General features: G+C 61.2%; 3 protein-coding genes across 18 annotated transcripts in view; 1 reads left to right on the top strand and 2 right to left on the bottom strand.

Annotated features, from left to right (window-relative positions):
- Window positions 1-17,309, bottom strand: part of PPP1R12B (protein phosphatase 1 regulatory subunit 12B) — a 48,172-nt gene extending 30,863 nt beyond the window's left edge. For 6 of the 14 annotated variants that reach the window (XM_045576168.1, XM_045576161.1, XM_045576162.1 and 3 more), the window contains exons 1-12: window positions 16,886-17,307; window positions 8,824-8,954; window positions 7,857-7,975; window positions 6,892-7,051; window positions 6,366-6,510; window positions 5,649-5,723; window positions 5,205-5,284; window positions 4,543-4,652; window positions 3,977-4,095; window positions 3,306-3,506; window positions 2,754-2,836; window positions 1,857-1,982 (exon numbers count right to left, since the gene is read on the bottom strand). In XM_045576168.1, coding sequence (XP_045432124.1) covers window positions 1,857-1,982; window positions 2,754-2,836; window positions 3,306-3,506; window positions 3,977-4,095; window positions 4,543-4,652; window positions 5,205-5,284; window positions 5,649-5,723; window positions 6,366-6,510; window positions 6,892-7,051; window positions 7,857-7,975; window positions 8,824-8,954; window positions 16,886-17,161 — 1,625 coding nt within the window. In that variant the 5' untranslated portion in view covers window positions 17,162-17,307. Of the gene's footprint in view, window positions 1-1,333; window positions 1,374-1,856; window positions 1,983-2,753; window positions 2,837-3,305; window positions 3,507-3,976; window positions 4,096-4,542; window positions 4,653-5,204; window positions 5,285-5,648; window positions 5,724-6,365; window positions 6,511-6,891; window positions 7,052-7,856; window positions 7,976-8,823; window positions 8,955-14,833; window positions 15,205-16,885 lie in introns of those variants that run through there. The other 8 variants (XM_036423024.2, XM_036423023.2, XM_036423022.2 and 5 more) reach the window with 6 other exon arrangements.
- Window positions 1,129-23,164, top strand: UBE2T (ubiquitin conjugating enzyme E2 T). 3 transcript variants are annotated; one of them, XM_045576174.1, is made up of 8 exons: window positions 1,129-1,133; window positions 8,497-8,500; window positions 19,636-19,794; window positions 20,815-20,884; window positions 21,494-21,599; window positions 21,674-21,772; window positions 21,891-21,971; window positions 22,949-23,164. In XM_045576174.1, the coding sequence occupies exons 3-8, from the start codon at window positions 19,686-19,688 to the stop codon at window positions 23,072-23,074; spliced, it is 591 nt and encodes a 196-aa protein (XP_045432130.1). In that variant the 5' UTR covers window positions 1,129-1,133; window positions 8,497-8,500; window positions 19,636-19,685; the 3' UTR covers window positions 23,075-23,164. The 3 variants fall into 3 exon arrangements, with proteins under 3 accessions (XP_045432130.1, XP_036278930.2, XP_045432129.1); XM_036423037.2 differs by lacking the exons at window positions 1,129-1,133; window positions 8,497-8,500 and adding an exon at window positions 18,957-19,049 and having other exon boundaries at window positions 19,620-19,794; window positions 22,949-23,159; XM_045576173.1 differs by lacking the exons at window positions 1,129-1,133; window positions 8,497-8,500 and adding an exon at window positions 19,015-19,042 and having other exon boundaries at window positions 19,620-19,794; window positions 22,949-23,160.
- Window positions 23,165-25,200: 2,036 nt separating this feature from the next.
- LGR6 (leucine rich repeat containing G protein-coupled receptor 6) overlaps window positions 25,201-27,895 on the bottom strand; it is a 32,902-nt gene continuing 30,207 nt past the window's right edge. The window contains exons 17-18 of the mRNA XM_045576151.1: window positions 27,690-27,758; window positions 25,201-26,822 (exon numbers count right to left, since the gene is read on the bottom strand). Coding sequence (XP_045432107.1) covers window positions 25,555-26,822; window positions 27,690-27,758 — 1,337 coding nt within the window. The 3' untranslated portion in view covers window positions 25,201-25,554. The remainder of the gene's footprint in view (window positions 26,823-27,689; window positions 27,759-27,895) is intronic.

Genomic DNA, 27,895 nt, shown 5'->3' with positions numbered 1-27,895 from the left:
GTCCAGAAGGGAAGTAACAGAGGAGGAATCATTTTGTTAGAAAAACCCAATTCCTAACCCACCCGAGCCCACAGGCTGTGCCCCGCCCCGTCCGCCTGTCGCAGAAGCAGCTCCGAGAAGCTGAGTGAGGCCGAGAGCCTGGAGAGCTGGAGAAAGAAGGCAGACGAGAGAGTGGTCACCTCCAGGGCTGTGGCCAAGCCCCGCTGGTGGTTTCAACTGTGAGTCTAGAACCGTGTGGGCGACCCAGGCAGGCTGTTCTGTGAGGGGGAGGAGAACCACTGATGGCGGCACTGGCCTGGTCACCACTGAGCCCTCCAGTCTGTGCGGGGACGGCACTCAAGGGGGCGACCCAACCACGCTCCTGAGCCCGAAGGCCACTGAGCCCCAAGGCCACTGAGCCCCAGGGCGCGCTGTCTGCACCATGAGAAGGGCTTTCTGCCTGAAGACGAGCAACCGACTCGAGCTGCAGGGTGCTGAGTTCCGCGCGGCCGGGCCAGCGTCTGCTCTCACCTGCTCTTCGAACAGAGAGGGGGCAAGATCCTTCCCTTTTTAAAAGATCCTAAGGTTTTGTAAAACCAGAATGGGCTCTGACACCCCAAATGAGAAGCACGTCCTGGGTCTCCTCCTGGCACGTGCTCACGGCAGGAAGCTGCCTCCCACCGCGAGGCGCCCTTTCTCCTCCGCCACCGAGTGCCCTCCGACCGTGGTCAGACCGTGCTGTCCCTCAGCCTGGGCCGAGGACCTGGATCGTGAGCACCAGCCCCCCACACTGCAGCTTCACAACAGCTACAGCAGCTTCCTCTCCCCGGGACCCACACTGTTCTCTCACAACAGTCCCCTGGGACCACGCGAGCAGCGATGACGGCGGACGAGTCTCGCTAGACTGACACCTCCGCCGTGAAGACAGAGGCGCGGCCTCGGGGCGCTGGAACGGGGAGTCTGTGCGGTGGCAGCGCCGGGACCAGCACCGGCTGCTCCTCGCAGGGGTCTCACAGTGTGCGGACACTCCCAACCAAGCCAAGTCTGACCCCGACATAGTGTCAGGTCCAAGCCTGCGTCTGGGTGCCCATCCATCACCCACTCCACCTGCTGGCGAGGGTCGCAGCACGCAGAGGCAGCCGAGGTGTGTGTGTGTGTGTGTGTGTGGGAGAGAGAGATTCAGAGTAAGCAAGAGCGTCAGATCCCCCCAGTCAGCAGCCAAGTCCCGAGTGAAACACGAATGGAGTAGATCTTAGAGCTTGAGGGTCCTGGCAAGGGGCTGTGCTTGCTGCCGGCATAGGGCAGAGAAACCAGGCAGAGAAGGAAACAGACGAGAGGGGAGGAGCCCATGTACCTTCTCTGCACCAAGCCCGGAGTCTCACATCCCGATGGGTCTGAGGGCCATTCAGTCATAGAAAGAAAACAACAACTCAAGTCCCTCCATCCACAGGCTTCAACGTGAAACGTCTTTGCTGCAAAGCAAACCTGCCCCGTCCCCCACCCTCCACCCTGCAGGGTCCCTTCTCCCTCAAAACCACCGGAGACCACGTGGCTGCCGTTTTACACGGCCCAGCCGGCCGGGCCCGCTCAGAGCCCCCGGCGCTTCCGAGGGCAGAGTGTGAGTTCAGGCCTGTCCGTGTGAGACTTCGGAATTGGCTTACTTTATTTTATTTATTTATTTACTTATTTTAGAATTGGCTTACTTTAATTCAGCCAAGACAATTAACTAGTTTTAATTTCAAATTAGTCAAACGTTACTCCCACAACACCTGCAGCAACTCGTGTCCGCACTCGTGTGTGTGGTGTTGGCCTAAGACGTGCGGTTACGGCCCACACGCCCGTGGCCGGCGCCCTCGCCTCCCCCCCGGGCCTGGTACCTCTTCAGGTAGGTGGACACGTAGGTGGAAGGGGCCGTGGTCGGCGGCGTCTCGCTGCCCTTGGCTTCGTCCCTCCGCAGCTGCCGCGTGTACGAGCCGCTCCGCACCAGGTTCACAGCCGATTCTCTGCGCAGGAAGAAGCCAGAGCGAGTGGCGCCCACCGCCGGCTCCTGCCCGGGACCCGCTCGTGAGGAAGGGCCTGTCGCGGCTGTGGGCGGGAGCAGCAGGGTCGCCCCTCGTCTGTGCTGTGCTCCGTGCAGAGGGCAAGAGCCACGCCTGCTGCCCCTTCACAACTTCAAACCCCACCCCCTCGGCCAAGCCCTGGCCGAGGCCCCTCGCCCTCTCCTCACGAGGACTCTGCCAGCCCGTCCCAGCAGGAGGCCGAGGAGGGGACAGAGGAGGGAGAGGTCGCAGGGAGAGAGGAAAGAGCAGGGCCGGCTGTGCCACACTGGCATCGCCAGGGAGCCGTGCCAGAGGGCTGTGGCTCGGTGCTGACCCACGATACCTCTGGCCTTTCTGCAATACCGGAGCCAAGTCTCCGGGGCCCCCCCAGGCTCCGCAGCCGGTCGCCCGGGGCTTCAGGCACAGGAAGGACTCCTGTTGGGATGGAGCTTCCAGGTCAGCGGGTGGGTGTGGGGGCCGAGTCTGCGTCTCTGACACGTGCTGGGATGCCCGGGAAGACCACGCCGAGAGGTTCCAGGACAGGGTCCCCTGAGACTCAGAGGCGCCTCCCTGTCACTGAGGAGGACGGAGACTTCCTGCTCGGCACTGGAGCTGACCCACGCTGGGACAGCGATCCTGCTGTGCTGCCCTGGGCGGCCGGGCGAGGGAGGGCGCCTGGGAAGGCGCCTGCGGAGCCGCCCGAGGAGCCTGGCGGGGGGCCCAGCCTCGCGTTACCTGTTCTCCTTCTCCTCGGCGTCGCTCGTGCTGCTGAGCCGCCGGGCCGCCAGGGAGCTGAGGTAGCTTCTGCTCTCCCTCTCCTGCAAAGCAAGACGGTGACACGCAGGCCGACGCAGCACGGCTGCAGGGATGACCCTCGGGATGAACTGGCCCTCGCGGCACCCCAACCCCTCCCAGCGCGGGCCCAGTGCAGCCGGGCGTGTTCCAGGGTTAGCTCTCACAGGCTTATCCAAGGCCCCTCCGTGTAAAACCCACGTCAGGGGAGGGTCTGCTGGGGAAGCCGGGACGATGGGACAGGGGAGAGCTGCTCGCACCACGCGCAGCAGCTGAGACAAAAGGACTGTCCGTCCGACACCAGCCCGAGCGGAGGGCCGGGCTCCGAGGGCCGGGCCAGGGGCTGGACCACCCGTGAGAGGGAGCGTGCTCGTGGCCGTTGCCCACGAGCGGCCTGCGGAGCCGGCCGACCACACGGAGGAAGCGGACGCTGAGCCGTTCCTCCGTGGGAGCCTGAGCCGCTGCCACGGGAGCCGGCTGCCCGGGCGGGCGTACCTTGTCTCTGTTGTCCAGCAGAGCGGAGATGCGAGGGCTGGACGCCGAGCGGGAGAGGGCGGAGCCCCGGTCTCTCGCAGCCTCCCGGGTGTCGGCCACGGCACTCAGCGTGTTGTGGCTGCCCGTCTTCCTCAGTCCCAGGCGCCATGAGGAAGGAGACTCGTCTTTGGGCTCCTCCAGCTTGTTAAAAAGGCTGGCGAGCTGGGGAAGGAACGGGAAGAAAGGGCTTGCCTCTGCACCTGGAGTCCAGGAGGCCCACAGGCTCTGGGCCGGGGCCCTGCCCTCGCCTCCTGACACCACACTCCCTGAGGCTGCCTTGGTCCCTGAGCCAGAAAGAGCCTCAGGCTCTCAGCACCCTGCCCCGATGGGGCTGCTCTGACAAACCAGACTCGCTCCTATCTCCGGAGCTCGGACACCCGAGATAAGGGGGCGTTTTTGAGCCAGAACGGCATCCTCACCAGGAAGCGAATCTGCTGGCACCCTGACCTTGGGCTTCCTGCCTCCAGAACTGAGAGATAAATCACCACTGTTTAAAGGCGCCCAATCTGCCTATTTTGTTAGAGCAGCCGTGTATCTTTATTGTCTTTGCAACAATGTACTCTTAAGCCTTTCTCCGTGTATGTTACTGCAGCCAGGGGAAACATAATATCCAAATTAACCCCGATACTCACCCTCCTGGCTGAGGAGACAGAGGAGGTGTTCTGAGTGGGGGCTGGTGTCTGCTCCAGGATGTGGCCCTTGCTTTCCGAGCTGGAATGGTTGACAACGGCCTCTGGCTTCCGATCTGTGGCTTAAGACACGAAGCACAAGTGCACGTGTGACAATCTCATCTTCATGCACGTGCTTCCCTGCTACAGAACACGTTTACCTGTTACCTGGACTAGAGCTATGCATGCTTGGCCTCAAACTGGTGAAATCTCTAGTAGCTGCTGCCTTTGCCCAGCTCCCCTTCATCCACGGGTCTCCCCACGGGATGGTCACAGGAGGCGCCAAGCAGGTGAACCCCTGAGAGCCAGTGTCGGAGAGGGGGCCCCTCACACAGGACTTCTTTGGGCACCTGGTCCCGTGACGACAGGATGGCCACTCTACCTCAGCTCACTGCCTTCACCACAGCGTTCTCACTAGCAGAGGGACACCTCGGCCCCCTCCCCAACCTGTCTGAGGCTCCGGCTCTCCGGCGGATGGACGGGCACGCTCGCACTGGGACACAGGGCCCGGGCAGGAGCATCTGCATTACCTGCCTCCTTCTCAGTCTCGGACTCGGACGCTTCATCTTCGCCCTCCTCCTCCGAGCTGGAGCTGCTGGACTCCTTGTTTTCCTCCTCCCCATAGAGCATCTTCTCTTTGCTAAATCAGAGACAGTCTGAGTATCATATGTGAGCACACTCACAGGGATTGGGAGAGCGAGGAGGAGCTGGGTCACAGCAGCAGGAAGGCATTCGGACCCTCCTCTGCTCGCGCCCCGCGTCCTGGCCTGTTGGACACTCAAAAGTTTACTGGTTGGCGGTGGAGGGTGACTTATCGATAGCTCTAGCCGTTCACACAGAGAAAAGAGGCCATGGGCCTGGGACCTGCTGGGCAGGTAAACAGAAACCATTTAACAAGCTGCTCAGTGCTTAGGACGCCGGGCGGCCTGCTGGCTCTGGGGGGTGGTCCCTGAGTTCACAGAACCTCCCATCGGAGTGGCGGCTGGGACCTGGACCCCTGAGCTGGCGACCAAGAGATGCTGTCCAATGTGGACTCATTCCCCCCACCCTCAGCGTCTCCCCACGGATCAACAGCCCTCCCTGCCCTCAAACGTTCCCCATGTACAAAAGTCACTGGGCACAATCAAAAAGTTTCCTTATTGTGCAAACCCTCACACTAGTGTCTCCCTCCCACGGGCTCCCAACAGCTTACTTCTTAAGGAGTCCACCCTGCAATCTGCTGTTCAGGTCCGACTCAATGAGCTTATTCCGCGTCTCCTTTTCACTTCGAAGCTGCAAAGAGAGAAAAGCCAAGAGGCTGATTTTTGGTAAAACCAGCCGAGATGAGAACTGGAAACAGCCCTATCATCCTGAAGACCAGACCAACACCCCAAAGGGAAGGAGGGAACTGAATAAACCACATTTGTTCTCCAGAACACAAGGCTAACCACTAGTCTGTCCGACCCTCTCAGCATCCCCAGACTGTCAGCATCCCCTGGCCCTCTCAGCACCCCCGGACCCTGTCAGCATCCCCCGGCCCTCTCAGCACCCCCGGACCCTGTCAGCATCCCCCGGCCCTCTCAGCACCCCCGGACCCTGTCAGCATCCCCCGGCCCTCTCAGCACCCCCGGGCCCTCTCAGCACCCTGGGGACTCACCACGCTCTGCTGCTTCTGGAGCATCTCCAGGTGCTCCACGAGGCCCTCGTCGGCCACATCGAACGGCGTCTGGCCCTGGCAGAGAGAGGGTACCGTGACCAGGAGGAAACACAGGCGTGATCCCGAGACTCCACCAGAGCCATCTCCAGCAGCCACCCGCTTCTGCGTCCAGCACCAGCGGCTTCCCTCACGCACGGCTCTACGTTACGACCAGGCCTGCGTTATCACAGAGAAACAGCAAGCCCTGGGGAGAGCTTACACTCTGTAAACAGAGCGAGGAGAGCCCACCTCATCCGGACACTGCCTGCCTCTCCCTGGACTGCTCCTGGGCGGTCTGATTGCATGACAAGCTCCAGGGGGGCTCTCTAAAGCCTCAGGAGGCCTGGCCTGGCCCTAACGCCACAACCCCTCCAGGCAACACCCAGCACAGCAAGGACCAAACCCCACCAGAGAACAGACCAGATCTGAGACGGGGAGGCAGCAGGCACCCACTCTCTAAGGGCCGTGCCTCTGGACGGCCAGGAAATTCCTAACGTTCTGCAGACTTAGGAAAGCGAGCAGCATTACTTCAACCAAACTCCTGCTTGCTTGTTTCAGTGGAAGCAGAAGGCGGCCGCTGGAGCTTCAGGCTCAGCAAACCCCCGGGCTGATAATGGCCATGGAGACGCGCCTCCACGCCCCTGGCCAGACCCCGGCGCAGTCTCCCGGCCAACTCACCAGCTTATTCCTGACGTCCATGTTGCAGAGGGCCTCGGCCAGGATGGAGCAGGCCTCCTTCACGCCCCAGTGCGCGGCGGCGTGGAGGGGTGTCCAGCCGTCGTGGTCCTGCACGTCCAGGTCGTAGCCAGCCTGAATCAGCAGTCTGAGAGAAACCACACGACCTGTGCACCCCACTTCCGTCCAGACGGACGGCCACCGGCTGCAGCTGGGCACGCACACTCCGGATTGTATCACAGACCGGGGAAACTGTGTCCAGCAGGCCAAACAGCCTCAGATCTGTCCCGCGGGACCTGTGACAGAGGAGCGGCCCAGAAGGCCGCTCTCGGCCAGGCTCTGGTCTCACAGGCCAAGAGAAGCAAGGGGACGGTGGGGCTGGGTGTCCACGGTGAACATCAGCAGACGTAATGACTGCAGGTCAGGGGGCCACACAGAGAAACCCCCACCTTGGAACGCTCACCCTCCACGGCCCAGGCCTGTCTCTCTCGTCCCCACCTCCCGCCCGTGGCCGCCGCGGCTGACGTACCTGAGCACCTCGGAATAGCCCTTGGCGGCTGCCACATGCAGGGCGGTGGCCCCCGAGCGAGCCTGCCGGGTGTCCTTGATCTTCCCGCTGTTGAGCCACTGCCGCGCGTCCTGCAGCATCTGCTGCTCCTCCTCCTTCCGCGCCTGCTCCAGGTCCACCCCTGTGGGAGCCACACGGACGCCGGCGTTACCACGGCCACTCCCCCTTAGGCTCAAACACGTCCTCAGCACCCCACAGGCAACGGGTAGCCACAGGCGGCGCCCGCAAGCCACCTCCGTCTACAGAGCAACGGCAAGCGTGAGGCAGCAGCAGCTTTGTCAGGGGGCCAGCGTCAGGAACGCGGTGTGGTGGCGGGCCCGTGAGGGACACACCCAAGCGGTCTTCAGCCCACGCACACCAAGACCAGAGGGGCTGCTGTGTCTGTTAGGGTCTGTGCAGAACATCCCTGTCAGAGTCCTCTGCATGGACAGCATTTCCGTTCCCCAGCATCCTCTGGGGTAAAAATAACAGACACCTCCCCCTGGAACAGACGAGGGAACAGACACCGAAAGGCCACAGGGCACCTCAGAGCCGCCACCAGGCTCCGAGAGCCAATCCGGGCGGAGACTCAGCATCGCCTCCTCAGTGCACGGACACAGCTACACAGGAGGCAGTGAGAGCTCACGCCACGGCCCCGGGACCCGGTCCCCCATGTTCTCTCAGGGCCGGCATGACACACGCATGTGGAGGGCCAGCGCTGGCCGCTCCTGGGGTCACACCGGGAAAGGCGTGTGCTCCGCCAGGGAAGGAGCGCAGACCCCGTGGCGGCCGTGTAACAGGAAGAGGGAAAGGCACCACGTGCCACGTCCACAAAGCCAGTGCATCCTGGCCAACTTCCGACGCCCGCGCTGAGCTGAGGGTGGACGCGGTCACTGGACGAACTCCGGGCCCATGTGGCTCCCTGGGTGCCGTGTCAGCCTGGTTACCTTGCTTCTTCACTTGCTCCAGAAGAAGGTCCTTCATGGCCGCCTCCTCCGCCAGGTCAGAGGGCACCTCCCCTTCGTTGTTGACGATGCTCACGCTGGCGCCGTGGCTGAGGAAGTACCTGTGCAGACGAGCCCAGCGTTAACGCCATCTGTCACTCGTGCTTTTACCCTCATGGCGAGACTCGATGCGGAGCGAGGTCTGTGTAAGAAACTGGGCTCGCACGCGCCGATCGATTCCCTTAGGGTCCCAGAGGCAGCGAGGGGCCGAGGTTAGGGCTCCTGTCACGTGACTTCAGGCCTAGTTCATCTTTCACAAGATCAGGTGCTCTTGGGCTAGGGAGAATCCCCATGATGCTCAGAGCTCTACACCGCTCACGAGCATTTAAAGGGGAAGAACACCATCTATGTTATAGATATCACCCTCCAGCACGTCAGGAAACGTGACTGTCATATGCAAGGCACTGGCTCCTAAGGCTTCCGCTGCCCTCACCATCGGAAGGCCCTCCCTGCTCCCTTAGTCCCGCCCTCTGCCTACACTTCCCCTCCCTCTGGGCTGTGAGAAACATCGACCAGAGAGAGAGAGAGAGACTTCAGTTGGCTGCCTCATGCCCCAGGGACAGGGGTTGAACCTACAACTGAGGCACGTGCCCTAGACCAGGAATTGAACCCCAGACCCTTCGGTCCATAGGCTCTAACCCTTGAGCCACACCAGGCGGGGCCCAAATCACTTTTTAGAATAAAAAATGAAAACCTCTTTAGTTTCACACGTAAACCTGAATGAGAGTAAGCATCCACCTCTGAAGTAATATTTAGTTTACCCCCGAGAATCCTCATAGTTACCGGGAGGCTCAGAAGTACCCATTAGCTCCACACATTTCCTGGAGAAACAGCCCCCTGCCCTCCTCGCTCGCCGCTGACAGGCCTGTATGACCGGCGGCGAAGCGCCAGCTCCGCGGGGAGCACTCACTCGGCGATGTTCAGGTAGCCGCAGGACGCCGCGGCGTGCAGGGGCGTCCAGCCCTCGTTGTCCTGCTGGTTCACGTCGGCTCTGTTCTCCACCAGGAACTTCACCATGTCGAAGTTCTCGTCGATGCAGGCCTGCAAAGGGAAGCACCGTTCACGCGGCCGGCGCTGGCTCCCGTTAGGCCCTTGGCCACGCCGCCGTCACCTTCAAGGACAGAGAAGGATCTGGAAAAGGGGCTTCCAGAGGCGCTGGCGGCACCGTTCTCTTCTCCTGCTGCCTTCAGAAGGAGCTGGATGAAGCCACGGAGGAGAGCGGGACAGCCCTGAAAACCCCAAGCAGTGTGCCAACCCCCCAAGGCACGGCATGGGGGACACCCAGCCTCGCCCGGAACACCGTGTGCAGGGCCATGGCCCCGCACCTGCCCCCGCAGAGCTGCACTGACCACCAGGTGGACGGGTCTCTCCGCTCCCCGACAGCAGAGGCAGCTACTCGAGGGCCTGATGCCCCTCCGGGCATCAACAGGACATTATTCTGTACGTTAATTAACCCATTCCCTCTGCTGTGCTCATGTCCACGTCCTGCTGCGGTGAAGACACAGACCGTTACCGAAGGAACAACCTGTTCTGCGGTAAGAAAGGAAGCACAGCTGCATGGCTGTGGAACTCATTAATGTCCAGACACTGTCAGGTAGCAGGGCGAGGCTTGCTCAGCGGGCAGGCCACATTTCCTTGGCAATGACCAGCCATCTCCAAGGAGAACACTGGAGTTCAGCAAACACGGAGGCAGAGCGCCATGGCTGCCACTGTGCCGACGTACTCCATGCCAAAGCACCGTGGTGCCGGCTGCCGGGGCCAGAGTTCACCCTGGGACTGCGGAGCAGGCCCCTGACACCGCGCTCCTCAGCTCCCAAAATAGCCGCACTGTCACCGCCTCCGCTCCCCGGCTCTCGGCGCTGACCTTGCTGCTGGGGCTCCGATCCGTTGCGACTCCCTTCGCCACAGAGCCCCGCTCCGGGCGCCAGGCAGGCGACACACTGCATGCGTGCGTGTGCGTGCGTGTGCGTGCATGTGCGTGTGTGTGTGTGTGCGTGAGATACAGTGCTGGGTGATGCAGGGCTGGGGGATACCATGCTGGGTGGCGATGATGCTCGGAATGAACCTCCATTCCACACCTTCCACTCCTCTGTCCTATATCCTCCTAACCCTTATGTAACTCAGAAATAACAGCATACATAACTTCAGCAATTTAAAATTTGTATAACCCCCAAAATTACACAATTTAACTTTATGCTGAAAATCCTAATGCTTAGAGATAACAGTAAAGACCATGGTTTATTTCATTAGCAGCCACACACCAAACCCCGGAAGGCTCAGTTTCCCAGTCACGCTGGGTATATATTCCCTGGCAGTTCAGCACCGAGAACAGCACTGGGCACCAACGTTTGATGAATCAGAGATGGGTTTTAAAGGCACAGGAGGCACATTTTCTGCATTTTCAGCTGATCCTCAGTCATCCAGGATCGCCCAGACTTCCCTGCAGGCTGCAGGCAGACCCACCCAGATCTCAGCACACGGAGGCGGCCGGCCAGGGGGTGCTGCACACGGCTGCCCCCCACCTGCACACAGCTGCCCTGGACACGCCCATGCATCAACCTTCTCTGCCAGAGTGCGCGGGATGAGGCCCAAACAGGTCCATGTCCCAACCCCCGAGCCTGTGCGGGGACCGAGGTGGAAAGGGGTCTTTGCAGATATAAGAAGCATCCTGAGATGGCCACATCCTGGATTATCTAAGTGGGCCCTACATCCAATGACGAGTGTCTTCTAAGAGGCAGGCGGGGTTGGAGGGGTGGACACAGCAGAAGAGGCGGCGGTAATGTGCCCACAGAGGCCGACAGGCCCCAGGGCGGAAGAGGCGGAGAACACCGCCTCCCTGGCTCCAGAGGAGAGCCTGTCAGGAGCTCGATGTCAGACGCAGGCTCCAGGGCTCCAGCCAGCACATGGCTGTGGTTGTAAGCCACCACGTGGGTTAGCAGGAGCCACGGACACTGAGCCCCTGGCACTGGGAGAAGTCACCTCGCCTTGCTCCTGCAGAAATGAAACCCGCAGCAGGGTTCACGCTTCTTTGCCAACTAACAAGCGGTCAGATTTAATTATCCCCTCCCTCCTCAGGGGCCGCCGGGAGGCACGACCTCGCAGGCCTACCCTCCCTCCGGACGGCCCACAGTTCTTCCAACGGTTTCACAGTTCCTCTGTCCTCACATCATTCTGAGGAATAACGAACTCAGCCTGGTAACGTGGTAAAGCCCCAGCATGCATTTCCCTTGGGTCCAAGAGGGCCCACAGCTGAGTGACCAGCACCTGTCACACTGAGAGGGCCCTGGCAGCGGCGACCCCTTACGCAGTCTGCACTGTGAGCGAGGTACCTAAGTGACAGAATGACGCCATCAGAAGAGGCTTCTGGCTAAAACTGTGCTACAACGAAGCTGTGAGAAGCAGGGCGAGTGTGGTGGCTGCAGCAGTAGCGTTAGGACTTCTCCTTTTACAGGCGGAGAGAGAGGCCGGGGAGCTAACTGGCTCCTGTGGGGACACGGACCCAGGGCTCACCACTGCCAACTCGGAGGCACCCAGCGCGCGCTGAGGCCAGGCGCAGGCTGCCACCTGGCTCATGGGACATTTCTGGTTCCTGATACTCTCTTCCTAAAAATAATTTCGCTTCAGCATCCATAGGGGGCACTGACATTAGCCCAGCTCACCAATGACCTCCCAGGAGGAATGTCCCAATTGGCTGCTCGGAGCTGGCCACTGGGACAGACTAACTGCAGAGCACCAGCCCCGACAGCGAGCGCTCTGGCTGCCCTTTGCTGACCGGCGTGAGCCTGGACGGAGCCTTCCGTGCAGCCTGGTTCCCCGTCTGAGCCGCAGCCCCCAAGGTCCACCCTGCTGCCAAACTGGCCCTCGGGGCAAACCGCTGTCCCATGGAGAGGGCGGTCCAGCTCAGACATGGTGGGACACGCATGACACTTGACCACGGTTTCCCGTGGCCCCGGAATGGAAGGATGAGGCGACGGGGTGGCCGCAGTGAAGGCCCGTGTCCCCTTATCCTGAGGCTTCGCATCGGGACTGCGTCTCGGAATGACAGCTGCAGGGAACATGAGCCGGGCTGCTGGCGGGAGCCGTGACAGGGACACCGCTCAGGAAGTGGCACCGGGCTGGGGTGAGGTCCAGAGGCCAGGCGCTGGCGCGGGGCCATGGCAGAGGTGAGGGCGGGAGGCCCGAGTGGGAGGGACGGGGGCTCATCAGAATGCCCGAGAGGGGTAAGAGCTTCGGACCCTGCTGGACCAGGACAGGCTCTGCCCACAGGGACGGCACCGTCTCGTCCGTCCCCTTCGGAGCTCATTCCTCTCGGGCCTCAGTGACTCCCACCCAGGAACCACCACTGAGCAGCGAGTGGCTGTGCTGCCTGCGCCCTTCCCAAGTTAGACATCCTGAGGGAGCCCGGGGTCCGTGCACAGCCTGCCCCGCAGCTGTCCCCGGCCCCTGCGAGGCCTGGGGGGCAGGTCACGGATCCTGGGCCGTGGCCTTGGGAATGAGAAGGCCCGTCCGCCGAGGGCGACGTGGGTGCTGAGCGCGGGGACACCGGAGCAGAGCGGTGCAGGAGAGTGTGTCACCTGCTCTCCCATCCGTCTCAACTGTCTCCCTGATGCCGTGGCCTGGGGCCCACGCTGAGCAGCGGTCCATGTAGGACAGGGGTAGAGGGCACACCTCAGCCAGAGCAGGGACGTTACAAGATACTGTACAGGAGAGAGGGACGCACGTCAGCACATCCAATCTTTCCACAGCCCGTCCCCCAGCGGGGAGGCAGCAAGCACACTGACCTTCCTCTCCTCGGGGGTGACCCGAGGACACCTGAGACTCTAGCAGGTATGAAACTGATTTGTAAAAAGATAAATACACGTAAACCCAAGTACTGTATTAGCACGTGCGCTCCACGTTACTTTATCTAACAGGATAGACTGAGACAGCCTGGGGCAGTGCTTTAGAGCGAAGGTTGGTACAGCCTCTTGGAAAGACTCACCGTCGAGTGAAAGCAGCCACAGAGGTTGTGTCAGCCACAGACAACACCGGCCAGTGCATGAAGATGTGTCCCATACAATTGTATGGGTACAACAACCCAAAGTTCTAAGTAAGCTCACAGACCGTCTGAAACGCAGGCTCACTCACAGGTCTGTCCAAACCACCTGATAACAGCTCAGACACCCTCCACTCACAGATAGCGAAGCCACCGAGGGAGCCAGGAACAACCTCTCAGGCGCCCTGCCCTCTCTTGTATTCTGGGCCCTGAGTTACAGTTATGAGCATACTGATGGCAGATCTACTCTTTCCTCTTCCAAGAGCAAACAGAAAGACTAACAAACGATGCTTAGTCGGAAAACCCTTCATATGTAATCTCCGCAAAAAGTCCTCAAAAACAGGTTTCTGCTAACACTATTCTTTCAGAGGTTACCAATGCCCAGCACGTTCTGACGCAGCACCCGCGCCAACCCGAAGAGGCAAACTACTGAAAACCCGGGTGACGTTCTCATCCGCCCCCAGAGGCAGCTCTCTGCCCGCTCCGGCCTGGGGTCCTGTCCCTGAGCAGAACCCACCCAGCGCCGGCACTGTGACGGGGAGACGGAACGGACGGGAATAGAGAGTAGGCCGGAATGTGGGTTTCAGGTTCCCACACGGGCTGGCACTCAGGCGTGCTGCGTTGCACCGAGCGGAACACATGATCTCAGTCGTCCTGTCTCCCTCCGTGCTGCTCGGAACAGAGATTGTTTTCTCCTTCCCTCATCTGCCCCTTTCTCTGCCCCTTCCAGAGACAGGGATAATTTTAATCTCCCCGAGGACCCAGGCGGCTCTAGAATGACAGAGGCTCCTAGCAGTTGAATTCCAGTCGGGGTGACCCTGAGATCCAAACTTGGACTCTGAGCCCATTGCAAAACCAACCCCAACGTCCGCGTCAAGGAGAGAGAGGCCTCTGGTCCCGAGGTGCCCCTCCAAACGGAGTCTGTCCGACGGGCCTGGACACAGGGTCTGTGGACGGACAGGGACCTCGGTGCCCACAGAGCATGGTCTGAGGGAATAAGCCAGCATTCCCTCTAACAAACCCCAGCACTTGCCTCTCATCCCGGCCCCGTAATTTGGCAGATTGCAGTCTTAAGAGCCTCTATCTAGACCTTAAGCACCCAAGCTCATAATGCCAAGGATGCCAAGACAGGTGACAGGAATCAACCTTGCAAAATAAATGAATAAAAAGAAAAGAAGTCTTAAGAAGTATCGGCCTACCCACACTTTGTGCCCTACCACGTATACGCATAGGTGACGTGGGAATTCCTCTGTGAACAAACAACTGCTTTTAAGGGTTTTAGCATCGGATTGGTGCTAAGACTCCGGGACCCGAAGGGCACACACACCCCAAAGCTCAATGTGTTCACAGCTTCGTTGGTCTGCACCGGCGTGGAGGCTTTCCTCAGAGCAGGTCTACCCTCTGGACCCTCCTCCCGTCTATTTCAAGCTTTATTAACAGGCCCCCGGAGCCTGTTATCTTGGACTCCGGCGCCTCGTGGCCTAAGCAAAGGCTGCCAAGAAAGCAAGGTCTCCAAGTCAAAAGTCGCATCACGGCACCGCAACCCGAGGCACCTGTGGGTGCAGGAGAAGAGCCGTCCCCCAATACCACCTGGGGTTTCTCCCGACACACCACGGTGATCATCCACAGCTGGCCAAGAGGCCACGGCGGAAGGGAGAGAGAGAAAGGCCGCAGTTACCCTGGTCATCCGCATCATGCTTGTCTAGCAGACGGGTATCTAACCAAGTAACTCGGTCCCTGAGCCGCTGTCCACTTCACAGGAGGGCAATCAGGGATGAGCCGGCTGTCCAGCTGCTGGCGGCTCGTCTCACACCCGGAGAAAATCGTGTGGACCCCTGAGCTTGTTCTGGCCGCGGGCACATGCCCTGTTACTGCAGGAACTGACCGGTCAGAGTCTGCGGGCCAATAAAGGCCCCTTTCTTGATTCAGACAGAGAGATGGCTTCTCAGCAGAGGCAGGTCTGAGCTACAATCTTCCAGAAGCTTCGTCTTTAGCTGAATTTGTCTCACGTTGGCTGCACCTGCTCACGTCAATGCTGCTCACACCAATGCTAGCCCTGCAAGGCGGGAGGAAGGCCTACCGTCGCCCTCAGGGTCTACGGGGGATGGGTTCAGGCCCCCCTTGTATAGCAAACGCTCAAGTCCCTTAGTCCGCCCTCGGGACCAAGGATTCGGAGGGCCAGCTGTATGACACTTGCCGTTGTTTTTGCTGTTATTGTCGCTTTAAAACCACAGCTGTCAGGATAGAAAGCGTTGGCATTTAAATCTGAAAAAGTCTATACCTGATTCTCTCCTTTCTAATCCAAGTAACAGTTTCCCAAGTTTCAGATCCCTCATCTGTAAAAGGGGAATAACAGCCGAAACCGGTTTGGCTCAATAGATAGAGTGTTGGTCTGCGGACTCAAGGGTCCCGGGTTCAATTCCGGTCAAAGCATGTACCTTGGTTGCCGGCACATCCCCAGTAGAGGTGGGGGGGGTTTGCAAGAGGCAGCTGTTCCATGTTTCTCTCTCATCGACGTTTCTTGCTCTCTATCTCTTTCCCTTCCTTTGTAAAAAATCAATAAAATATATTTTTTTAAAAAGGGGGAAGGGAGGGGAATAATAACACCACCTGCCACACCTACTTCCGAGGAAGGCCGCTGAGATTTGCAGGAGGTAAGACAAGAAGTGATTTCAAACAACCAGGGCCTGGACGGTGCTGGTTGCTACCTCAGGGGGGCGCTGTTATGAGCAGGGAAGAAAAGGCTACAAACGGGATGAAGAGAAGGGCGGGCGGCAAGCATGGCGAGGAGTGATTCCAAGCTGTTGGCTGAACCCGGAGGGGAGTGGGTGACACGAGACTGAATCATTCAGAAGTCAATCCTCACGCCAACACGTTCACCGTGCACCGACCGAAGAAGAAGAAGAGAGATTAAGAGTGGGTGCCCAGGGCTCAGCGCCCCAAAATAACTATGAAGTCCCACCTGGGGGCGGGACTTAGCGATGACAGTCCTGGAGACGGAATCGTGTTGCATAAGATGACAGCAGGAAAGGGGCCATTATCAACCACACAAGTGTCACCTTCTCCACGGCCCCTGCGCCGTGGCTATATAAGGGTATGTGATGCCTAGAGAGGGCTTATTAAAAAAAGAGAGAGAGAAAAAGGGAGAAAGGCCATTCCGTAGTATCACACCAACCTAAAGGGTTCCGGAGGAGGCCGGCTCCCCACAGGCGGCCCAGGCCACGGGGAGCTGGTGCTGCTGGGAGGAGACAAGCTCGTTTTGAACCGTCACAAATCAGCTAAATGAGAAGAGGGGACAGTTCGGAAAACCCGCTTCCCCAACCCAATATAGGGCTCTTAAAAAAAAAAAAAATTGTCCACATACGTTTTTATTGATTTCAGAGAGGAAGGAACACGGGGGAAGGAGAGAGGGATAAAAACATCCACGATGAGAGAGAGAATCATGGATCAGCTGCCTCCTGCACGCCCCACACTTTGGGGACTGAGCCCCCAAAGGCGGGCATGTGCCCCCTGACCTCCCCGGGTTCATAGGTCGACGCCCAACCACCACCCCCACCACCACCACCACCACCACCACCGAGCCAGGGCGGCCGGGCCGATATGGAGATCCGGATCCCGCAGCTCCAGGCAGAGGCCGGGTTCTCCGCCAGGGACCTGACAGGCGGCACCGCCGGCCCAGGGTGGCCGGGGCGTGCGGGCGCCCGACCGGCCAGCGGAGAATCGCCGCGAGCCCTGTCCGGTCCCAGTCTCCAGTAACCATGACAACCGAGGAGGTGGAGGGAAATCCAAACCCTGTCCCGGCGGGAACCTGCTCCTCCGGGCGGAGGCCTGGGTCGGCGGGCGGAGGCTGGGCTCGAGGGTCGGCCGCCCGGTCGGTCGGACAAACGGACGGTCGGCCGCTGCCCGGGACCCGCAGCCCCGCCGCCCCGCGCGGTACCTGGTGCAGCGCGGTCAGGCCGTCCACGTTGGCCGTGTTGATGTCGGCGCCCCGGGCCAGCAGCCTCTTCACCTCGTCCGTGTCCCCGCTGGAGCAGGCGGCCAGGAACACCGCGCCGTCCTCGAAGCGGACGCGGGGGGCCCCGCGGCGGGCGCGCGGCTGCCGCTCCGCGGGCTCCTGCTCCGTCTCGGAGCCCCGCCAGCGCCGCAGCTGCTCCGCCCGCCGCGCGCGCGCCGACTCGGCCCGCTTCCCGCCCAGGTGCTCCAGCTCGGCCATCGCTCGGGCCGGCGGCCGCGGCCGCACTGCCGCACGGGATCGCCGCGGCTCGGGTGGCAGCCGCCGCCTCCCCCGGAGCGCGTCAGCCGGGAGCGGGAGGCGGGGACCCGCGCGCCGCCATCTTTACTCCGCCGCCCCTGGCGCCGCCCGCGCGCGCCCTCGGCTTCAGCACGCAGGTGCGCCGCGCCCGCGGGGCACCATGGGACTTGTAGTCCGGGGCCGGCCCCCAAGGACGCCCTGCGGCCACAAGGGAACTACAAATCCCTGGATGCGTCAGTAAAGGGGCGAGAAACCAAGGCTCCCTAACTTCGTGGAGGGACCCAGTGGGGTCACCTTTGCCCCAAAGCTGCAAGTGACTCCCGGACCCGAGGCAGGCTCATTGGGCATGTTGGGAGTCGTAGTTTATTCTTGTTTTTTTTGTGTGTGTGTGTTTTTTTCTTATAATTTTTTAAACTTATTTTTTTTAATTTTTTATTTTTTACATATAGTTTATTCTTGTTTTGACCCACCAACGAATCGTGGCACCCTAATGATCAATCACATCAGCCCTTTGAAGTGGAAAAGAGGAAGTAATTATTCCTATTTTCTATTGGGGGAAACTAGACAAAAGTACCTGGTTCTGAATCTAGAAATTTTATTATCATAACATAGAATCCGTTAACATGTATTAATCACGGTGCCAATGTGCACGAGGAGGGGGAGGGGCATGCACACACATACGGTATTGCATGTTATACACAAACTCCTTGGCCATGGAAAGATCCTGGGAAGGATACATCCAGGTAGTGGGAAGGGCATCAGCTTTAAATTCAAATGAATTCCCAGAAAGAAACCCACTTGGGTTTGGAAGACAGAGCTGTCACTGGGACCCAATGACAGCTGGGGGGGGGGGGGCCGGAAGAAAGCCAGAGCGGACACAGGTGGGGGCGAGCAGAGCATACCTGCTGGAACCTAAGCAGCCAAGGCCAGGATGGTGGACCCTCCTCCGTGCAGAACGCCTCCACCTGGCCCGAAGGAAGGAAGGCAGACGGGACCAGGCTCCCCGGGTTTGTCATTCACAAGCCACATGAGCCGGTTCATTCCGACGCCCAGGGTGAGGGTCCCCGGGCGGCAGTGGTGGGGGGATCGAGGCGAGAGCACATATCCTCTGGGGACCCCCAGGAGGACTAAGTGCAGAAGCCACCCTCTCACCCGCCCCTGCACCCCTGTTCCCCCGCCGACGGGGAGCCCAGAGCAGGGGGATGAGGGGTGCGGAGGGGGGCGGGGTTCCCCATCCACTCTCCTCTGGGGTTCGCCAGGGGTAAGCCTTCGCCCGGGCGGCTTCGCTGTCCACCGGTGCTCCCGGGTCAGGACCCTATGCATTGGAGCTGGAAGTCAGTTCGGAGTCCCGTCCCGATTTCCTCCCATCCGGTTCCGAGTTCTCTCCGGCGGAACCACCTCTGGGCTCCGTCCGCATCCTGAACGTCCACGCGCCCTCCGTGTCCCGGGAAGTCCCGGGCCGCCCCGCCGCCCATCGGGTCTGCCCGGTCCCCTCCCTGCCCCTCCGAGGCCTGCCTCCCGGCTCTGTCTCCACTCGGACCACACGGCCGGCCCGGTCACCCGCCCGGGAGCCTCACCCGCCCGGGAGCCGGAGCCGGAGCGGAGCCCGAGCGCCCTCCCGCACGACACGACCTCCCAGCAGCCCGCGCCCCCTCTGAACCCGCGGCCTCGCGCGCTCCCAGTTGAACCCGCGGCCCCAGCGCGCGGGCCAATGGGCGCCCGTGCTCGGCTTCCCCCTCCCATCTGCGGACCAATCGCGACCCGCGCCGGGCGGGAGGCGGGAGGCAGGGCGACGCCCACCTTCGGCTGGCGCATGCGCGGTGGCGGCGGACCGGCTGGCGGGTGCGTGGTAGGTGGGCCTGGCGCGAAGCTGGGGGGGCAGGTGTCGGGTCGCGGCGGGGGTCCGGGTGGCTCTGGGGGCGGGTGCTCTTGCGTGACGGAGGGGTTCTCTCCAGGGAGGGGCCTTCGGGGTCGGGGCGGTGGGTCTGAGGGAAGGTTGGGCGGGCGGGCGGACTGAGGCGCTGGTTCGGGCCAGTTAACCAGGCGGGGAGGCGGCCGGGGCGGTGGGCGTGGCGGATGAGGCAGTGGGCGTGGCCGAGAAGCGGAGGGCGTGGTAGAGGGGCGGTGGGCGTGGCTGATTGGGCTGTGAGCTTGGTGAGGGGCAGTGGGCGTGGCCGAGAAGCGGAGGGCGTGGTAGAGGGGCGGTGGGCGTGTCTGAGGGCTGTGAGCGTGGTGATGGGCGGTGGGCGTGGCTAGTGGATAGGTGGGCGTGTTGGGCTGTGAGCGTGGTGAGGGGCGGTGGGCGTGGCGGAGAGGCGGGGGCGTGGCTCCCTCCCGCATCCCTGCCTGGGCAGCGCTTCCAGGTGTCACATGCACCTGTGCTCGGTGCTGATGGGCAGCGGTGTCGATGTCGCCGCAGCTTTTCTCCTCGCCAGCTCTTCACGCGGCGGAGTGGACGGAGCAGGGCTCCCGGACCGAGGGGACCATGCAGAGGGCGTCCCGGCTGAAGAGGGAGCTGAGCCTGTTGGCCACCGAGCCGCCTCCTGGCATCACCTGCTGGCAGGACACGGACCAGATGGGTGACCTGCGAGCGCGTAGGTGTCTCTGTTGCGGGCCGCGCTGAGATGTGAACATTTTCCCTTCCGATCACGTGTGGCACAGTCTTCCATGTCAGCGTGCCCACCGTCTTCCTGCCCTACCTTGTTTACGTTTACCCAAGGCTGGCTGCACATTTCCTCCTTTGCCCTTTATTATGCCTTTTGCTGGTTTGTAGCCAAGGTCCGGGCATCCGCTGGGAAGCAGTGTTTAGACCAAAGATCAGCAACATCTCAAATACCTGTGAGGCCAGAGAGTGACAGAAACGATTAGAATCTTCAGGCCGCACAAGGCCAGCCTGCAGGTCATATGGGATCTGTGCTCAGCCTTTTCCACTTTTATTATTATTATTATTATTATTATTATTATTAATTAACCCTTACCCGAGGATATGTTTATTGATTTTGAGAGAGAGGAAGGGAAAGAGAGAGATGCAATGGCCGAAACCAATGTGGCTCAGTGGATAGAGCATCGGCCTGAGGACTGAGAGGTCCCAGGTTCTATTCTGGTCAGGGGCACGTACATTGGTTGCAGGCACATCCCCAGTGGGAGGTGTGCAGGAGGCAGCTGATCGGTGTTTCTCTCCCACCGATGTTTCCTATCTCTCAATCCCTCTCTCTCCTCTCGATAAAAATAAAAAAAAAAAAAAAAAATCAATTTAAAAATATTTAAAATAAAATTTAAAATTTAAAAAGAGAGAGAGAAGCAATGATCAGTTGCCTCCTTTGTGCCCTGGGCCAGCAACCTGAGAATGTGCCCTGAGCGGGAATGGAACCCACAACCTTTTGCCGTACAGGGCGATGCTCCAACCAACGGAGCCACTGGGCCGGGGCTTCCGCCCTTTGACCTTCTGGGCCTCCTTAGGGTGACGCTTTTGGGGTACGTGGTGCATTGTGTGCGGAGAGGTGAATGTCCTCCACCCGGCTCCTCGCCACGGCCACAGGCTTCCCGGGCCCACGTGGGGTGGTGATTCAGATCACCCGACCGCCTCTGAACGGTTTTCTCCTTTTCCTTTGAAGAAATAATAGGAGGGGCCAACACGCCCTATGAAAAAGGCGTGTTCACGCTGGAAGTGAGCGTTCCTGAGAGGTTAGTGTGTGGGTCAGATCCTAAACCTACGTACAGGTGAAGCCCAGGGACTGGGAGACAGAGCCACATGGGGGGGGGGGGAGGGAAGGGGAAAGATGGGGGAGCTGCAGGAGGAGGGGTAGAGGGCCTGGATTTTAACCCTCACCTCACTGTGACCGTGTGTGAAGGATTTACAGCACATGTGTCAAACACAAGGCCCTCGGGCCAAATCCGTCCCGCCAGGCCTTGCAATGTGGCCCGCACCGCGCTGTCATCACTGCACTCCACTGCGTTTCCATCACAATGACAGTTTATGACTGTTCAGTAAACCATTCGGCCCGAGATTTAGGCTGGATTTTAGATTTTGGCCCCTTCTCTGATTGAGTTCGACACCCCTAATTTAGAGGGTGACTCGTGCTGATCCAGGTAGTGGGTACACGCGTGACTAGATGCTGTCATTTCTCCTTTCTGTCGTTTGTAAGTTTCCGTCATAAAAATGTAGATGGGAGGGGGGCGATCAGGCTTGCCTCTCTAAGACTGTCTTCCCCAGGGGTCCCCAGGAAGCTGTGTGCGATGTGCTGAGAGGCAGCATCTTAATAAACGGTCTGTTGTTGTCCGCCACTCTCCAAGGTACCCATTTGAGCCTCCTCAGGTCCGGTTTCTGACGCCCATCTATCACCCAAACATCGACTCCGCCGGGAGGATCTGCCTGGATATCCTCAAGTTGCCGCCCAAGGTGAGTGGAGGGGGAGGGCGGGCGCCCCGTCTCCCCCGCTCCGGGTCACGAGGCTGCCGCCTCTGTGTGCGCAGGGCGCCTGGCGGCCGTCCCTCAGCATCGCCACGGTGCTGGCTTCCATCCAGCTGCTCATGGCCGAGCCCAACCCGGACGACCCGCTCATGGCCGACATCGTAAGTGTCCTCGCTGTCGTCCCCTCGTCTCCCCTCGGGCCCCCGGGCCCCGGGCCCCGTCAGCGAGGCGGCGGGCCCCTTCTCCCTCCGCTCACCCCTTCCTCTGGTTCTGTCCCAGTCCTCGGAGTTCAAGTACAACAAGCCGGCCTTCCTCAGCAACGCCAGGCGGTGGACAGAGCAGCACGCGAGACAGAAGCAGGTGTGTGTGGGCGGCCCTGGTGCTCGGCCGCGGTCAGTCCCTCGGGGGGTCTGCGTTCGGCCCGTGAGGATGTGCCCTCACCACGTTTGCACTTGACCGAGCTCCAGAACCGTGGGCAGCTTCTCCTGTCGCAGCCTCTGACTGATGACTCAGGAAGAGGTTTCTCTTAGCAGCTGTCTCCCACTGACGCCCCTAGAGGGCAGGCAGCCGCGGGGGGGACTCAGATTCTTTTCCATAAGACTTTGTTTTAACCCAAGGGGAGAGGGTGCAGGAGGGAGGGAAGCGAACTTTTCTGTGGGGCCGTTCTTGGGAGCAGGAAACCTTCCCCAGGTTCCAAGCAGCAGTGTTCCCCGTGGGAAGAAGTAAAGGTTTGGCTCTGCCAGCGTGGCTCAGTGGATAGAGTGTCAGCCTGCAGATTGAAGGGTCCAGGTTCAATTTTGGTCAGGAGCACATGCCTGGGTTGTGGGTTCGATCCCCAGTAGGGGGTGTGCAGGAGGCAGCCGATCAGTGATTCTCATCATTGATGTTTCTATCTCTCTCTCCCTCTTCCTTCCCCTCTGACATCAATAAAAAAAATTAAAAGATTTAAGTCACACGGCCCTAGCCGGTGTGGCTCAGTGGATAGAGCGTCGGCCCGTGGACTGAAGGGTCCCGAGTTCGGTCCCCGTCAAGGGCATGGACCTGGGTTACAGACTTGATCCCAGCGCTGGTCAGGGGCCCGTGCAGGAGGCAGCCCATTGATGAGTTTCTCTCACATCGATGCTTTTCCCTCTCTGTGTCTCTCCCGCTCCCTTCCACTCTCTCTAAAAACCAACGGAAAAATACCCTCGGCTGAGGATTTAAAAGAAAGAAAGAAAAGAATGAAAACATGGGGAGGTTGAGGAAGAAGCGGGGAGGGGATAGCATGCAGGAGGCAGCCCAGAGGCACTGGGGTGACATCCCAGGGCTCCGGGGTGACCTCGCGTTTCCCTCCTCAGGAGGACGAGGAGGTGCCCGGGGGCCCGCCCGCGGCCGGCGATGCTGGAGCACCGGGCACAGCGCAGAAGAGGAAGGCGGGGCCGCCCGGAGGCCCGGGAAAGAGGTTCTGCGACGAAGGCATCTAGGGCCCCGCCCGGCCCGGCCCGCCCGCCCGCCCGCCTCCCGTGTTCTCTGCATCTCCTCAAGCAGACCTTGTATATCTATTGTATTTATATTCCTCCCTGCACAGACCCTCCGAGTGTGCCTGTGTATCCGTAAACCTTTTAAACCTGAGAAATAAATAATGGTTTTCACCTCGAGCGTGTTCAGCGGGGACGTGTGTCTGGGGGCAAACGGCCGGAGGAAGCGTGGTGGCCGGGTGCGTTGCCCTGTGTTTTGCCAACTCTGGGTGTTTCCCAGGTGATGTCCTGGGAGACTGCATGCCACCCCCGCCCGCCCCCCAGCCCCACGGTCGGTAAACGGCGGCTCCTGAGCCACAGGATGCTCTCTGGCCCCTGGGTGTGGCTCTTTCACAACACACCACGGCCTGGGCGTGGGAGGACCAGGGCGGCAAGGCCGACCGACGAGGTGGCTGGAACCTGAGATGCCGGGGCTGGTGGGGGCAGCGGGGGGAGGGGCCCAGCTCTTGTGCCGTCCGCTCAGCAGCCGTTGTGAATAACAGGAGCTAGGAAACGTGAAAAGGCCGACTTACTCAGAACGGTGGCTCTCTGCATGGCAGGGTCCCTCACCCCAACTGCACCCCAGGACCTGGGTCGCCAGCGGGGAGCGGTGGGGTCCCAGGCCTCAGCTCCAACCCTCTCATCTCCGGCTCAGGCCCCAGTGCTCCTCCTCCTCCTCCTCCTTCTCCTCCTCCTCCTCCTCCTCGGGGAGACCCGCACCTGGCGGGTGTGGGCCTCAAGGGGCTGCAGGTGGGGGGGCCAGCCGGGGCTTCAGGTCACGGCTGCCACCTGGGCACGCACACCCAGGTGCCCGGACACGGACAAGCAGGCACTCCCACGGGATTCACTGGCTTTATTGTACAGAAGAGCCCGAGTATTTACATCGCGACCATTCCCACACTTCCCACGGCCGCGGGGGCGGGGCTGGGACCAGGAGTGAGCGATGGGGGTGCTGGGCGGAGACGTGGCCGCCCCGGAGCAGAGGTAGTTAGAGGTGAGCCGGGAGGGAGGGGAGGAGGGGACCCCGGGCACGTGTCACTCAGGCTCCTCAGCCCCGCCTCCTCCGATCTTCACTAGGCAGGTGCACCGGTGAATAATGCAGATTTTTTTTTCAATAGATGGAGTCACACGTATGTTGCTATGGATGTGATCTGACATGTGTGCTGTATTACTCCTCCAGACGACCCCTTGTTCCGGTTGACGGCACACGCACGTTCTGAGCAGCCCCTCAACACGTACGAAGGAGTGAAAAATGGGGTCTCTGCATGGTCTGCCTCAAAACAGGAAAAGTTAGCCAAAACAGGTCCGGCTCAGTGGATAGAGCATCGGTCTGCGGACTGAAAGGTCCCAGGCTCCACTCCAGTCGGGGGCATGGACCTTGGTTGCCGGCACATCCCCAGTAGGGGGTGTGCAAGAGGCAGCTGATGGATGATTCTCATTGATGTTTCTAACTCTCTCTCCCTCTCTCTTCCTCTCTGTAAAAAAAAAAAAAAAAAAAAAAATCAGAATATATATATGTTTTTAAAAAGTTCTATTGGGACGGTCGCTACCCACCAATGACCTGGAAGATGGGGGGAATGGGTAGCTCGCGATGGACGTTACTTTCAACAAAGCACGTTTGATGTTTCTCTTGAAATCGTGGTGTTTCCTTCGATGACAAAAGTCCGCATTATGAACCAGTAAAGGGGCCAATCCTCCGTACTAACCGGTATCCGCGTTATTAACCGGTACATCCGGTCGACCTTTCATTCTTCCCATGAAGGAGGTCCCGGGGCTGCAGGCTCCATTCATCCACCGTCTTCCGGTCAGCACCGGATACGGGCGCCGCGGGTCACGGCCCTCACGGCCCCTGGTCCCGTGGGGGCCCGGGTGGGGCGGAGACGAGGCCCGGGCAGACACGGGTGCTGAGCCCTCTGAGACGCCGTCTGGTTCGCCACGAACACCAATCGGGCCAGCGCAGCCCGGGGCCAGACCACGTGGCGACCGGTGAGACGCCGGCAGAGCCCGCCCTGACCCACACGGCCGGACCGGGACCCTCTGAGGAAGGACGCCCCGCGTCCCGTCTGCCCACCCGTGTCAGCACGGCACACGCCCAGGTCCGAGAGGCACGGAGCACGGGTTGGGTCCACACATGGGAATGCCCAGCCGCCTCCGTGGTCCCTTGTTAGACCTTCCTTCCTCCATCGGGGCCCAGACCGGGGCCCTGCTCAGCACCCCGACTTCCAGATCTCGGCTCCGCAGCCTCCGATGTGACCGGGGACGCGGCCCGAAGGAAACCAGCCACGCCGTGCACGTGGTGACGGCCACGGGAGACCACGGATCCACGGCCTGGGCCACCCTCCCCGGACCACGATGCTGCGTGCCGGCTGAATTTATTTTACAAACAGCCGTCCTTCACGGAGGGAAGGGGAGGGGAGGGGAGGCGGAGACGAGGCGGGCGGGGCCGTTTATACGTGGGAGGCAAAGGCCGAGGCCGAGGCCGAGGCCTGGCCGCCCCCGCCGCCCGGCGCGGCCCCCTCGGCCCTCAGCGGCCGCTCTCCGTCCACGGGGGGCTGCTGGTTCCCAAAGCGGGTTCCCTCTGGCTCCCCCGAGCGGCCGCCCTCCCGCCCGGGGCTCTCTGGCCTCGGGCAGGAGACCAGGGTGCCTGCGAGGAGGAAGCCGTGGTGGGTCTCCGGCCCTGGAAGCAGCCGCCCGGCCTCGGAAGCTTCCGGAACGGGATCCACGTCGGAGAAGGCCACCAGGGCCTGCGTGGAGTCGCAGGAGGCCTTCTCCAGCGGGCGGGCGGCGGCGGAGGCCAGGGCAGCCGGGGCGGCGGCGCCCGCGCAGGGCCAGAGGCGGCCCAGGTCCCGGCGGGAGCGCGGGGCGAGGAGCAGGTAGAGCAGGGGGTTGAGGCAGGCGGGCAGCGGCAGCACCAGCAGCAGCACGGACTTGACGGCCTCGGGGGCCACGGGGGCCAGGCCGAGGCCGGAGGCCACGCCGAGGAAGGCCACGGGGCAGTGCAGCAGCCCGTCGGCCAGGACGAGCCGGGCCACGTGCCGGCCCAGGGCCCCGGCCCCCCGTCCGCCCCAGTACAGCCGGATGTGGGCGCCCGTGGCCGCCAGGAAGCACAGCGAGTTGAGCAGCACGAGGGCCACGGCGAAGGCCAGGGCGGCCGGCCGGCCCTCGGGCGGGGGCGCGTAGGGCAGGCAGAGCGGGGAGGCCCCGTACTCACCCACGGAGGCCAGGGGCAGGGCGGCGGCCAGCCCCGCCAGCGCCAGGCAGCCCAGCGCCCCCGCCCGCACGCCACCGCCACCACCACTGCCGCCCGGGGCGGGTGCCTTCCTGTGGGCCCGGACCCCGGACCCCACCGCCCCCGAGACGCCGCTCTGCACTGCGGCCAGCGCCAGCAGCAGCACCGCGGCCTCGGACCCCAGCACGGCCAGGAAGCCCGTGGCCCGGCAGCCCGGCCCCGACTCCCAGCGGGCCCCGTAGGCGGCGAACCGGCCGAAGGTCAGGGCGTCCACGCAGGCCAGGAGGCCCCAGGCGACGCCGGTCAAGGCGTTGGCACCAGCCAGGGCCCCGACCGTGAACTTGGCCGGGGGCAGGGGCCCCAGGCCGCCCGCGAAGACGCGGAGCAGCACCAGCCCGTTGCTGAGCAGGGACAGCAGGACGATGGCCCACACGGCCAGGCGCACGCCCCAGCTCTCAAAGAGGTGCTTGCAGGGCTTGAAGGGGCCTGTGGAGAGAGGGGGCATCAGGGAGGCTGGGGACGGGGCCAGGGAGGCTGGCCTGGCCTCAGGAAACCCCTAGGGGGGCTGCTGGTGGTTACACACAGAATAGAAGCTCATAATAAAGCCGGGCCAGTGTGGTGCAGTGGTTGGTGTTGGCCTATGAACCAGGAGGTCCCGGGTTCAACTCCCCATCAGGGCACAGGCCCGGGTTGGGGGATCCATCCCCAGGGAGGGGGGGGGGGGCATGCAGGAGGCAGCCAATCCATGGTTCTCTCTCATTCACGTCTCTCTCTCTCTGTCCCTCTGTCTTCCTATCAGAAATTTAAAAAAAAAATTTTTTTTTAATTATTTAGAAAAAGAATCGTGCTGAAACCTGGGTGTGGCTCAGTGGATAGAGCGTCGGCCTGCGGACTGGAGGGTCCCAGGTTCGATTCTAGTCAAGGGCGTGGACCTTGGTTGTGGGCACATCCCCAGCAGAAGGTGTGCAGGAGGCAGCTGATCGGTGTTTCTCTGTCGTCAGTGTTTCTCTCTATCCCTCTCCCTTCCTCTCTGTAAAAAAATCAATAAAAAAATATATATTTAAAAAAAAAATTTCTGTCCTGCTTCCTCCTCCGTGTGGGCGCGCCTGCCCAGGCGGCCACCAGAGGGCGCACAGCAGTCTCGGAGCGCTGAGGGCAGGTGTGGAAGGGCCCCGAGCCTCAGAGGGATGGACAAGTGGGACCTCTAACTGGCTGATTTGTAAAGGTTTCTCTGACTCCCCTATATCCCCCCTCCATCCCCAGCTTCTTCCCCAGGAATCACCCCAAGAGGCTGACCCAGCCTGCTGACCCTGAGTCCCCCCCTCTCCCCACCGCCCCTGGGGCCGCCCTCACCTGGAGCCGGGCTGCACTGCACGCGGGGGTGTGACTTCGTGTCCTCCGTCTCGTCCAGATCCAGGTCATCTGGGGGGACAGCAGACAGCAGCTCAGGGCTGCCCCTAGGGGGGATGGCTGCCCGCCCCCCTGGTGGGCTCTCCTCATTTAAAAAAATATATTTTATTGATTTTTTACAGAGAGGAAGGGAGAGGGGGAGAGAGTTA

The sequence above is a fragment of the Pipistrellus kuhlii genome, unplaced genomic scaffold (genome assembly GCF_014108245.1).
Source record: "Pipistrellus kuhlii isolate mPipKuh1 unplaced genomic scaffold, mPipKuh1.p scaffold_m20_p_75, whole genome shotgun sequence".
Lineage (NCBI taxonomy): Eukaryota > Metazoa > Chordata > Mammalia > Chiroptera > Vespertilionidae > Pipistrellus > Pipistrellus kuhlii.
The sequence above is the reverse complement of the archived record's forward strand: the minus strand, read 5'-3'. Positions and strand labels throughout refer to the sequence as shown.

Coding starts and splice junctions, on each gene's coding strand:
- UBE2T (XM_036423037.2), top strand. CDS start 19,014: ATGCGCGGTGGCGGCGGACCGGCTGGCGGGTGCGTG. Junction 19,050..19,619: donor GACCGGCTGGCGGGTGCGTG/GTAGGTGGGCCT, acceptor ATGTCGCCGCAG/CTTTTCTCCTCGCCAGCTCT. Junction 19,795..20,814: donor GATGGGTGACCTGCGAGCGC/GTAGGTGTCTCT, acceptor TTTCCTTTGAAG/AAATAATAGGAGGGGCCAAC.